Raw genomic sequence first — 12,606 nt, forward strand, 5'->3', positions numbered from 1 at the left:
CGAGCTGGAGGTTTGTCAGCTATTGCGAGCCTGAAACGTGCAAAGGCTGCAGGTGGCTCCAATGCTCCAGGGGTGGTTTTGATTTCTTTGTTGTCTTCTCCTCCTGAAAGCGGCGTGGCGGTTGGTTGGTAGCAAGATTCGTTGGGGAGGAAAGGCTTGTCCCAGCATTTGGTGCTTGGTGTAGCAGTCTAGCATCCCTTCTCAACTGTTTGCTGATCACAGAGCTTTATAATAGGAGGTGGTGTTTTATCCTCTGGGCATCACTGTTGAACCAAATCCTTCCAAATACAAGTGAGAAACTAGTTGGTGTCAGATGCCTTTAGTTGGAAGTGCCAATATGGAATGCATGTCCCAAAGATCACTGTGGGAGGGTGAGGGGTTCCTGATGAGCTCCTTTTCTGAGAAGTGACAGACTGGCCGGGCCTAGATCAGCTCTAGTGTCATTCCTGCTTTAAAATCTCAGGTCCAGCAGGCTGGGCTGGGCTGGCTTTGCTGGGCTGGGCTGGGCTGGGCTGGCTTTGCTGGCAGGTTTTCACCCAGGGTACGTGCTCTGTCCTTCTGTGTTGTGCTGGCTTGGATTCAGCAGCGGGGCTTCTGTGACAGCTGTGCTCTCATTGGCCGCAGCTGCTCCTCTGCTCCTCTCACTGGGCTTCAGCTGACTGTTCAGGAAGGTGAGAAGGAGGGCCAGCAGTTGAGAACAGGCCATGCTGCAGCCATTCTGTCTTCATTTCTCACACTGAGGGTAGGGGATGCTGCTCAAGGGGCTCTGCCTTCCTCGGAGACCACAAGGAATTTGGAGAGTGGAAACCCACCAGGAGCCCAGCAGCAGTGCTCTGGTCCCATTTGATCCACGTTCTCCTGAGCACAAGGGTGGCTTATGAGCAGTTCAGGGTCAGGCCCTGCTGAGGTGCCTGGATGCCAAACACAGTGAATCTGAAACCCCGAATACTTGAGATGTGTTCCTGGAAGCCATGAGCAGCTGGTGCTCAGCAGCTGGAGGTCTCACACCAAACCTTTCTCGTTCCTGGCTGCCCCGAGCCCTGTCCTGGTTGCTGCTGGCTTGGCCTTGGTCCCCCCATTCTGGAGCGTGGCAGCTCTCCCTTTGCAGTGCGTTTTCATGGCTGTCTGATCCCACTCCAGCCAGCTCTCCCCTCTTATTTGCCATCGTATGTGGTCTTTGCAAATTGTATCATATTGTACATGACTTCGGGTTTCCAGAGTTGTAGTATTCTGACTACAGTATTTCCGTGTGTGTACATAAACCTGAATAAGCACAACTGAAATCCTGAATGAAGTGTATACGTTTCATATACTGATTGTCATACGAATTAATTTTATAATTATTCCAATTTTGTTGTAGATTTCCAATCTTTCCTATTTATTTTGTACCAGATTTATTTGTATATTTTGTGATTTTGTTTTAAAGCATTTTGTTTATTTCTATTCTTTTTAGATAAATGATGATTTTTTTTTCTGTTGAACATTCCAATTTATGCATTTTTCCCTCCTCTATGCTCCCCCCTCATTTCCAAGGGACAGATTTTGGCATGTGGGTGGTGGGGCTGATGTCTGTGATCCCGTACCCACATCTCTGCTAATGGCACATTTAACAGTCTTTAATCTTCACTTCAGCTGCAAGAGCCACAGAGAGGCCGGATCTTGTTCCTTTAGAACCAGGTGTTGCTCTTTGCTTTGGTGGGTCTGGGCCTGTAAGTCCTCAAGCTGGGGAGGGCTGTTCTGGTGGTTTTGCTGACCAGGGGCTGGCTGGGAAGCTGGTGGCAACGGCAAGCAGCTGACTTTTTGAAGTTCCCTCAAGGGTGAGGGTCTTTTTCTTTCAGTAATAAAAACCCCTTATTTACAACCTGCTCTCCGTAGGTCATGTTTGTCTCTAAGTGTAGATGCTGTCTGTCTGTAGTGCATGTTCCTGCTGGGCAGGGCGTAACTGGGGGTCACCAGTGAGGGATGTGGCTGGGGACGATGGTGACTCCGTGGGACAGGAGCAGCTGGTGGAGTGAGTTGGTCCATCCCCCTGCACTTGGGTGCTGCTGCTTTCTCTCCTCATGTTGGGACTTCGGCAGTGGAGCTGTGTGGAGCCTGCAGCAACACAGGCATTTCTGAGCAGGAGAGCGAGCCTGTGCTTAGTCCCTTGCCCACCATCACTTCCAGCTCACACTGGTCGAGGAGCAGCCCCTTTCCTGTGTGTCAGATACAGCCCTGCCATGTGCCCATATTGTGTTTATGCCATCCCTCAGCCACTCTCCTCCTTGCAGCTGTTTCACCCAGCTGCTCTCCTTGCAGCGGGCTTTCCTCTGTGCTCAGGTCTTGAGCTGCCAATCCCTGGGTTAGCAAATTGGGCAGCAGCTGCTCAAACCTTGTGGGGGATTTTTGCTGCACCCAGTGCAGCCTCTGTCCCTGCTTCTGTGCTGCAGGATGGCTCCATTCCTCTGGGCCTCACTCCTTCATGATGTACCAACAGGATAGAGTGGCAGGTCCTTGAGGACTCCTGCTCCCCTGTCTGTGCCTGTCCCTGGCAGCTGGTGGAGGATGGTGGGATGCTGCATGCACGACGTAAGTAGAATTAATGTGGAGGCCAACTTTGGGGCTGGCTCTGGTGGTAATTAGCAGCAGGAAGGAGGAGCAGGATAGAGAGAGCCCAGGACTTCTGGAAGGGAGGGTGTAAGAGGCTAGATCCCTTCAGGGAGATGGGATGGGTTTTGGCTGCTCAAGTCCAGGCTACACTGCAGCAGCAGGGCGGGAGCTGTAGCCAGGGCTCTGTGTCCTCAAGGCTCCAGCAGTACCTCCTGCCATGGCCAGGCTCTGCAGCCCAGTGGCCTCCAAGGCTGATCTCATGTAGGAAAGCACCCTTGTGCAAGGCCAGGGTGGACCAGTGGCTCTGCCATTACGGAATTGCTTTATCCATGTTTGCCATGCTGGGGCTTCAGGCCAGAGGTTGGAACGGCTGCTGCTCAGGGACTGGCACAGGGCTTTGCGCCCTCCATCATGGTCGGGCACATCCTGATACCAAGCTGCAGCTGGGCCTCGCTCTGCTGAGTGAGGAGGTGGCATAAAGGAAGAGGAGCTGGGAGCAGCTCTGATGACTGTGACCTGGTCAGAAGCAGCAGTGCCCAACACACGATGTCTGCAGCACTGTGGCTAAGGGCAGTGAGCCTCGGGCTCCTGTTCCTGGTAGGGTTTGGTTGGTGCAGCCCCTGTGAGCCCCCTCTGGCTCTGCGGAGCAGGGGAGGTGGATGTGAGGTGGTGGAGAAAGTAAGAGAAGCCAGAAATCAGGTCAGTGAGAGCTCAGGGCAGGGGGTGAGGCCTGTTGCCTCCATGCGTCCTCCTTGCCTCCACCAGGTTTTTGCTGCAGGAGAGAATACAGCTGGTGGGCAAAAGCAAAGCATGTCTGTCCTGGGCTGGGGGACAGGTTGTAGGGAGAGCAGCAGGAACTTTTCCTGAAGCTCTGCAGAGTGATTGGAGACACAGGTACTGCCAGGCCACCAGCTTCTGGAAAGGGGCAGCTGGTGCAGATGAGCCATGGGCAGCTGCCTGAGGAAGGTGTGGGCAGGGAAACTTGGGCTGTGATCATGTCCCCAGTGCCAGCCGGGGCAAGAAGCATCACCCTGGCTCTTGGTCCATGAGTTACCACAACTTCTTGGTGGAGCCAGCACAAGATGGACAGGATCGTACAAGGCTGGGCAGTGCCTGTGTGTCTGTCAGGCTTTGCCTGACATTTTTCCACCATGAAGTGAGGGTCAAATACTTTCCATTGCTCTAGCCTTGAAGACTCTTCTCCCCATCTCAGTCAGAAATAGCCCTGGGCTGGGAGTGAGCTATTTGTGGTGACCGGTTGGGAAGGAGGAATGCATGGAGCTCCCCAGACCTCCCTTCCTGCAGCCACATGCCTCCCCGAGCTGCTGAGCTAAAGCTTTAAAAATTCAAGTAGCTATACTTGGAGAAACAAAGTTTAAACATAGCAGAGCCCAGCATGGCCTTTGGTGAAAGGGCTCGGGAACAGCTCCCGGGAATCCTTCCTGCAGCCAGCCTCACTGTGGGTACGTTAGCTCCTCTGCAGACCCCAAAACTGAGGTGTCAGGGTCCCAGTGCTCTGGAGTTTTCAGCAATCCCTTGTCAGGTGTCGAGTGTTGGCCACCAGCTGTTGCCATTTAGTGTTGCTTTTCTGTCTGGCACTTTGGGCCCTGGTACTGAACATCCTTCTGTGGTGGTGCTGATGGGGGAACCTCCTCAGGTCTGGTTTTGTTTGTAGTTTGGAGTTTTGTTTGTAAGGGGAGTTGAGCTCAGCAGTGCCCGAGGCTGCCTGTCTTAGCTGGGCGCAGCCTTGTGTGGCTGTGTGGCAGCACTGGCCTTCCCTGGGTATTCTTGTCTATTTAAGTGAGTTTACAGCTCCTGGTGAGCACAGGCTGTGCTGTGCCCTGGTGCCACCCTGAGCACGTGTCTTGCAAGGGTGAAGGGGCAGGAAGTGGTCCTTGGTAATGCCTGTGGGGAACAGCCCTGGCAAGACACAGGAGGCAGTGGCAGTGTGGGGATGTTGCCCTTCCCACCATAGAAAAGCCCCTCCTCACTCTCTGTGTCCAAGCCAAAATGTTCCTCTGCCCTCCCCATGCTTTCCTGGCTGATGCAGAAGGTGATAACAAAAGCCTCGTGACCTACCATTGCTTCTGGGGGCAATGTGAGGACCAGGTGTGCCCTTACAGCAAGATCCACTGCCATTGCTCCTCAGTGCTTTACATGACCAGTTCCCAAAGGTGCTCTCACTCTTCCTCAGTCACCCATCCTGCTGGGACCCCATAGACCTCTTCCCACCAATTCCAGCACAGCCCTCATCATCTCAGCAACACACCACAAAACACCAGGCATTTCTTAGAAACATCATCATTTATTGACTTGAATAACTGCCACTAGAGCAGCATTTTGCTGCTCAGATGGTGGTGGTGTGGTTTTTCTTATTTTATTTTCTACTAAGGTACTTTAAAATGAAAAAAGAAATTAAATGAGTTTATGGTACTGAAACAGTCAAATTCATTACAAGAGGGCCCTCGTTGTAATCCCTTTGCAGCGAACGGCAGAGGCTGGAGTAAGGGAGGCTGCACCTGTGACTCAGAGGAAAACCACAGGGCACTGCTGCCCAGCTGTGTGCCAGCTCCGTGCCTTCCCTGGGCTGGCTTTCAGGCACAAGGACTACTTGCCCATCCATGAGGGCACACCCCCCGGTCCCCACACGGCAGCCATCACGCTCCTTGGCCAGGGACGCAGCCTTGCCCACCACAGCCAGCGATGAGGCTCCGCTTGCTCCGCACCAGACCAAAGACCAGGGCAGCTGCCGGACGGCTGGGAGCTTCCCGGCTCCCCCCGTGGGGCTGGCCCTGTGGCATGTGCTGTTTCCTAGTTTAGGGCAGGCCCATGTGGCCCGCAGCACCCTGGCACAACAGGCCCTTTCACTCCCCATGGTGGCTGGGGTTGGTTTTGGGATGCTTCACTTAAAGTTGAGAGGACAGAAAGGTCAGGAGGAACACAGAGTGACTAATGTTAATGCTAAAGCAACAGCTTCAAGCTCCTGGGTTAATATTTACTGCTGAAACTGGAGGAGTTGAGAACAGTGTGCAGCTCAGCTGTTTTGAGAAATGCCCTGGAAATCATGCATCACATGCTGATGCTGAGCTTGGAGACACTGGGAGAGGATAACGAGCAGCTACAGGTGAAACATATATGGCAGCAGATGTGCAAGAGCTGGAATCTCACTGTCATCCACGATGGCTGGAGGAGTCAAACCACTTACACAGAGAAACTCACACCAACAGAAGGTAAACGGGGTGCTGGAAGGCACAGCAACACCCTGGCTAACATGTGAAGGGGGGGATTATGTAACCCAGGAGCAGAGGGTTAAAGGCAGCAACCTAACAGGCAGCAGGATTTGGATAATTTTGTCTCCTGCAGGGCTCAGCACATCCCTTCTGTCTCCACAGAGAATGTAACAAATGCCAAAAACCGTTCATAGGAAACTGTTCAAATGGAAACCAAATGCAACACATGATGGGAAAGGGAGAACCATGCAGCATCCCGAAATGTAATGGGAGTAGCATGACAGCACAGGTGGGCAGTCCAATCTGAATGCACCACCCAGGTAGAATCCATCAGCTTTTTGAACCGTCTGCAAAACTGAAAACAAGGGTCTCCTCCTAATTAGTGTTAATTTGTTAGAAGTTTCCAAATACTTTCAAAATGTGCCTTTGCAAGAATCACACCCCCCAACCCATCACCCCAAGGGCCCCAACAACAGAATCCATTCCTGATCACTGCTAAGAGTCATGGTTTATCTTCAGAAATACTTTGTTTTTTCCTTCTTATTCCTCTTCCTCCTCTTCTTCCTCCTCTTCCTCTTCCTCATCATCATCTTCATCGTGGCAATGTGTGATTTCCTGAGGTGCCTGAGGGAAGAGGTTGGGCGGTTTGATCTCACTGATGGAACGGGTCAATTGGTGCCGCTTGTAGTCAGAATCTTTGAAATCCACCGAGGTGCGATTGCGTGTGGCCATCGGCGACTCCTTCTCATTGATGTCAACGTGCGTGTGCTCTACTGTGGACTCGTGTGGCATCTGCATGTGGAACAGAGAGAGGAAGTGACAAGAGGTGTCCCAGTCCCTGAGACACATGGAGAGCAAACCCCAGAATGCAACCGTTTGGTCAACGATCTATCAAATGCCACCCAACCCTCCAAGATGCTGTTGTGTCCTGTGGAAGTGATAATGGAGACAAGCATGGGCACCTTTGGGAGCCCTGCCCACCTCCCTGGGATTGCAACTCACCAGGACGTGGGCAGCTCTGAAGAGGTAGCTGAAGGGGTAGTAGAGGAGGTTGATGAAGGAGGCTGCATAGAGGTCAGCGTAGCGCATCACCTGGCTGGCAAACAGCGTCTGCCGAGAGCCACTGCGGAAGAGGCTCCCCATCATCCCGTAGCACATATCCATGTCGTGGGTCACTTTCTATGAGGAAAGGGCAGCTTAGATCCTGGGCCAGGCAGGCAGCACCTCAGAGCCATGACAACACTGAGGTGGAGCGCCCTGAGGGCTGGGGGCTACATGAGACCTGCAAGGATCTCCAGCAAGGCTTTCTGTGCTTGTATCCCGTGGCATCAGGGCACAGCTGAGCCCCAGCTAACAAAGGAAGGTGGCAGCAGGCTCAGGGCCAGCACTGTTCTAGGCTGGCACCCCAGGGCTGGCTGAACCAGAGGCTACAGCCCCTCTGAGCCTCTGTGTGCCAGTACCACATGCTGCAGCAGTGAGCACCCTCAGCCAGTGCTGCTGTGGGCATGGGGAAGGGGACCCTATTCCAGACCAGGCTGCCTTTCAGGAGTGCCAGTGACACCAGTGAGCTGAGACGAAGTGGCTTTGCCAAGCCTGCTGTGCCCACCCAAAGGCAGAGCAAAGCATTTCAGGACTGAGCAGTGGGGTTGGGTTGCTAAGCCCTTTGGGATCCAAAAGGATGAAAAGGGATTTTGATGATTGGTACCTTAATGCGTCTCTGGATGGAGCTGATGTCAGGGCGTTCATTGCTGCTACTGTCCAGATGCCTAGTTACAGGCGAGAAGGTAAATACATGGTGTGAAAAGTCTTTCAGAACCAGATGCTGTGGGATGGGGCTTGGGGGAGGGAGGCTGGTCTGGAGGGGAAGGTTGGTCTTGTGGGCAGAGCCCAGGCCTGAGTCAAAGCTCCAGCAGCAGTGCCACTAACCCAACCCCAAGGTTTTGTCATTGCTGCTCATTAGCCAGGAGAGGCAGCAGGAAGGTTGTCACTGTTTGAACACTCACTTGTACAGCTCAGCCAAGAAAATGTCCAGACTCTGCAGCTCTTCAAAAAGGGCTGGAAAATCCAGAAAAGAAAGGGGAAAAGGGTAAGTTTAAACTGTTGAAATGAAAAGGGCTGAAAGTGAACCCACTCCCCTGCCCGCTCCCCTCACATGGCAGCGGACGGACACTGGAGCAGGGACACTGGAGGCACCTCATGGCCTCTGGGCAGGGAGAGGGGTCAATCACACTCTGTGCCATGGGCAGAACTTTGGGCTTGGTTTCTGGTTGGCCCTTTTGTTTTCGAGGCTGAACCTTTGCAGCTCTCACCAAAACCTTCCAACCAGCCATGGGGCACCTTGCATAACCCCCAGCCCTATTTACACACCAAAGGGCAAACCTGGGAGAAAAGCAGGAGCGCTGGAGGATGGGAAACACACAGCACTTTGGCGGCAGAGCAGCAGAGGGAGTGGGAGGAACGAGGAGGAAGCAGCTGGTGAATAGGGACTCCCTGCAGATGGGAGAGCAGTCATGGCTCAGGCATTACAGGGAGAATAACCCAGGTCTTGTCAGAATTTTTTTAACATAGAAGCCACGGCTCCATATATGCAGAGGGGCAGGATGTTCTGGGGTTATGGATGAGGAACAACTCAACCCCACCCAGCTGCAGCTTCTCCCGTGGCCAGGGCAGCACTTGGCTGATGACACACAAAAGCCCCTGGGAAAGAGCACAGGAAAGGCCTGGGACCCCAAGGCCAGCCCACAGAGAGGCACCCCAGCTCCTGCCACGAGCATCCAGACCCAGGGAAAAGGGCCAAAAGGAGAAGTGGCAAGCCAGGGTGATCTCTCCCCCGCACCCCTAAGCCCTGGCGATCTCAGGGGTGCAGCATCAGACAAGCAAGAGCAAAGCCTGGCCAGGGGCTTGCCCGGCTCCTGACCGCTTTTGTCTGTCCAGACGTGCAGCTCCTGCGCCAGCTCGGGGATCACCAGGAAGGTCCGCCAGCCCTGGCGTTTCTTGGATTTGAGGATGTCTCCAAAGATATGGTCTCCGATGTACAAGATATCCTTCCCTTTGGCCCCCAGCAGGTCACAGACCGTGTCCGAAGAGCCTGAGAGAAGAATGGCATGGCTCAGAACAGTGAGCCAAAACAGGTGCGTTTTCCTCCCAGAAACCTCTACTGACTGACCATGGCTGCCCTGGACACTGCTCACCTGCCTGGGAGTTCACCCAGGAGCAGCTTTGCCCATACACACCCCTGCATGAATGACAGCAACAGAGGCCATGCTGCCTCCCACCCCATGTGAGAGTAATGGAGCCCTGGGTGTCACAGACAGCTCTGTATCCACCCACTGCCCTTCCCTGGCTTGGCAGAACCTTCCAAGCATGGTCATGCTGGTGGCAGCACCTTTAAGTACAGCTGGGGACACTGCTGTGGGCCAGCTGCAGCCACCACAAGCCCTGCAGGGATTTTCCAGACCCTCCCTGGCAAGGAAGAAAAGGACATTTGAGGAGGAACAGGTCCATCTTGTCCCTGCATTGTGCAGTTCTAATCATGGAGAGCTTCTGGTGCAGTGTGCAGAGGGCACAAAACAATGTGCTTTGGGAAGCACAACCTTGCCTGGCACAAGTCCTCTCACAGCTGGAGTGGCTGAAGGCCACGTCAGAGCTGCTCCACAGAACAAGAAGGGCTCCTGCCTCACCTCCCGAGTACACAATGCCGTGCTGCAGCGGGCCAGTGTAGGTACCAATCTTCAGCTTCCCGGTCACCTGTGGAAGGAGGTGGTGTGTTAGTGCTGAACAGCTGATGGCCTGGATCTTTTCTATATTGATACTTCACTCTTTGTCTGTCTGTCTGTCTCACTCCCAAGCAGCCCATAGGTGGCTTTCCTGCCACCTGCAGTATGTTAGGGAAGCCAGCAAAGCCTTGAGGTGATGGGGTTGCTCAGGAATCACTAAGAGGAGACTCCAGCCCACAGCCTCTAGGGTAGGTCCTGCCTAAACACTGCATTGACCATTGTCACTGAGAGATGCCATACAGGAGGTGCAGGAGGCCTTCCAGCCATGGCGTACCCTCCACTGACCACTCACCGTGTCCACCTGCCGCAATACGGTGCCTTCCCCAAAGAAGAGGGGTTTCCGTGCATCCACCAGGATCAGGTCAAAGTAGGACTGCCATGGCCGATGGGCACTCCCAGGCTACAAAGGCAAAAACAAACCCCAGAATCAGGCACGACACAAAAAACCACAGGGAGTTTAACTGGAGTGTCACTGTCCATAGCCATAACCTCGTGACAGTGCTGGTCCATCAAAATCCCTTAGCTCATGCCTCCTGTGGGACAGTACTGGGGTGCCAGCACCATCTCCTAAAGCACTCCCCTTTTGCCACAAGCCCATCCCATCCCAGCCTAGCAGTGGGGGCTGAGGACATGGTGTGAGACAGGAGAACAGCACTGAACATCCCTGTCAGGGCACAGCTGCCATGTATAAAGATGCTGTAAATGACACCCTACCACTGTTCCTGAAGGTGACATCCCGTGCAGATCCAGACACATGCAACTCCACGGCTTCAGCTTACAAGGCCATGCTGGTACTTTTGCCAGGAGTGGGAGAATGCCTGGACTCTATTTCACAGAGCATGGCTTTGAATCACAGCCCTGCCCAAAGGATATTGAGCCCTTTCTGCTCCATGTTTCTGCACTTTGTGAGATCAAGACCACAGCAAGGGGCTTCTTTAGCTATCAGTTGTGGTGAGTTTCTATGCTCTCAAAATTTCTCCCTTGGCTGCCTTCTGCCTTTAAAGCAGTGTGAGAACACATCTTTTGAGCATGAGATAGCCTCTCACTGGGAGACTGAAAGAACAGTACAAATTTGTATCATAAGCCTTTCTCCAAAAGTTGCAGGGCTGAGTTTTGACCTCAGAAAACCAAAAAAAAAAGCATGACTGAAACTTTTAGAGTTATGATAATTAAGGCATGATCAGCCCTAAATGTTTCTGCTGTTTTATACAACAATTTCCTTTCCATCATGACTTTTTTTAACAACATCTAAACCATTGTGTGTTATTTCTAAGAAACCTGGCTACAAAACGCCACAGTTGAAATGTTTTATCACTGAAATAATGTTATCATTAACACAGATTACCATTTGAGACCAGATGATGCCCCTTTTCTCTTTGTTATATTGTATTTGCTTTGATCCCATTCAAACAGGACACAAAACAGCAAGTGTATTTTAACCAGATTAAAGCAACTAATCCCATGCAGTCGATGAAGCAGGATTAAAAAGCTTTCCAGCTACACAGATAATTAGGCACATCAGTGTCTACTGCAACTGCAGTCTAGAATTCACATACCTTTGGTCCATGTGGAAAGTCAAACAAGTAAGTCATAATTTTCTAAAAGAGAGAAAGAAAGTATTCAAATATGTGCTTTTAAACATGCATTTGTGTAGTTTATAAAAGCATACTTTTCTGATTTTATCTCTTTAGATTGCAGAACTTTATTTTCAGAATTTACACAGAGGTCAGCCTAAGATTTGGAGACAGAATGAATGGAACAGGACAGTGACAGGAATCCAACCAGTAGTTTTTAAAATCAAATAACACAGTTTCCTCAGAAAACTGCACACTGCCTCAGGTGTATCTTGCAATGCTTTAAAATGGTATATAAATCTTTAGATCAGCAGTATTGCAACATCCTGACATTCACCTGGAGGTGGAAGTAACTGTGTTTATTTCTCAGCTTAGCAGACAGCCCTTTCTGGGTCTCAGACCTCTCCAGGACCTTGGTTTGGTGACCTGTCTGTACTCAGACTATCTCACTTGAAAGGGAAAGTCTGCATTTTAAAGGATGCTAAAATCCAAAACTGAATATCACTTTCCCTTTCAGCCCTTTAATTGCTGAGGAACTGAGTGAGGCACAGAGGGACTTAAGCCAGACCTAGCTCAGTGCCAGAACCAGGATTACAAAAGGTGACTCAAGACTTAATCTGCATCCACCACTAACCCATCCTACACGTAGGTTAGAAAACACACGATTCTCCACCAGAACATGTCCCATCAAAACCCATCCAAATGGCTGGCTTATGCTTACTCCATGATTCCCAACAATGCAAGCAGCACTTACATCTGTGTATTTATAGTCACTGTTCGTGACGAGAAACACCTTCCCCACTTCATTCATGCGGCTGAGCAGCAGTGGCAGCTTCCCCTGGAAGCCAAGGGGAACAAGTCACACACAAAAGTTACAGACATTCATCATGGGAAAAACACTCAACTATGACCCCACCAGACAAAAAAAAAAGCAAATCAAACCATCGAGCAAGCAAACTCACGTGTTGTGCACTGGCCAGAGCCAGGAAAGCTGCTGGTCCATCCAGGGAACCCCTCCAGAGCACAGCCCAGGGGAGGAAGGCGAGGGGGAAGGGCTCAGCAGGGCTGCGGTGCCCTTGCCAACCACAGTGCCAGGCACCCTGTGCTGCTCCCACCGATCTGCTCCAGCTCCAAGTCCGTTCCCGAAATGGGCCCAGAGGCAGGTGAAATCTGAGCTCATGAGCCACAAGTTGGAACGCATTATAATTCCAACCTCAAATTAGGGAGAATTTATTCCTGGGGCTATTTTTATTGAATCTGAAATCTCAGTCCACTGCCAAAATAGCTGATTACCTCACTGAACAGTTACCTAAGAATTCTGTAGGCATGTAACTAGAAACAAGGTTTACTGCTTTAAAGTGATAATCTACCACAGAGCACATCTAAACTAAAAAAATACTTATTCCAAAAGTGGTCCAGAAGGGCCTTGCACACTGC

General features: G+C 51.7%; 1 protein-coding gene across 5 annotated transcripts in view; it reads right to left on the reverse strand.

Moving 5' to 3' along the window:
- Positions 1–4,874: 4,874 nt before the first annotated feature.
- Positions 4,875–12,606, reverse strand: part of NT5C2 (5'-nucleotidase, cytosolic II) — a 53,249-nt gene continuing 45,517 nt past the window's right edge. For 4 of the 5 annotated variants that reach the window (XM_042019234.1, XM_042019235.1, XM_042019237.1 and 1 more), the window contains 9 exons: positions 11,924–12,007; positions 11,152–11,193; positions 9,888–9,995; positions 9,500–9,566; positions 8,737–8,907; positions 7,823–7,874; positions 7,525–7,585; positions 6,822–6,998; positions 4,875–6,611 (listed from right to left, as the gene is read on the reverse strand). In XM_042019234.1, the coding sequence (XP_041875168.1) occupies positions 6,360–6,611; positions 6,822–6,998; positions 7,525–7,585; positions 7,823–7,874; positions 8,737–8,907; positions 9,500–9,566; positions 9,888–9,995; positions 11,152–11,193; positions 11,924–12,007 (1,014 nt within the window). In that variant the 3' untranslated portion in view covers positions 4,875–6,359. Of the gene's footprint in view, positions 6,612–6,821; positions 6,999–7,524; positions 7,586–7,822; positions 7,875–8,736; positions 8,908–9,499; positions 9,567–9,887; positions 9,996–11,151; positions 11,194–11,923; positions 12,008–12,131; positions 12,221–12,606 lie in introns of those variants that run through there. The other variant, XM_042019238.1, reaches the window with a different exon arrangement.

Source organism: Corvus kubaryi, unplaced genomic scaffold (assembly GCF_017639235.1).
Source record: "Corvus kubaryi isolate FWS band 111438036 unplaced genomic scaffold, C.kubaryi_AGA036_p1.0 138, whole genome shotgun sequence".
NCBI lineage: Eukaryota > Metazoa > Chordata > Aves > Passeriformes > Corvidae > Corvus > Corvus kubaryi.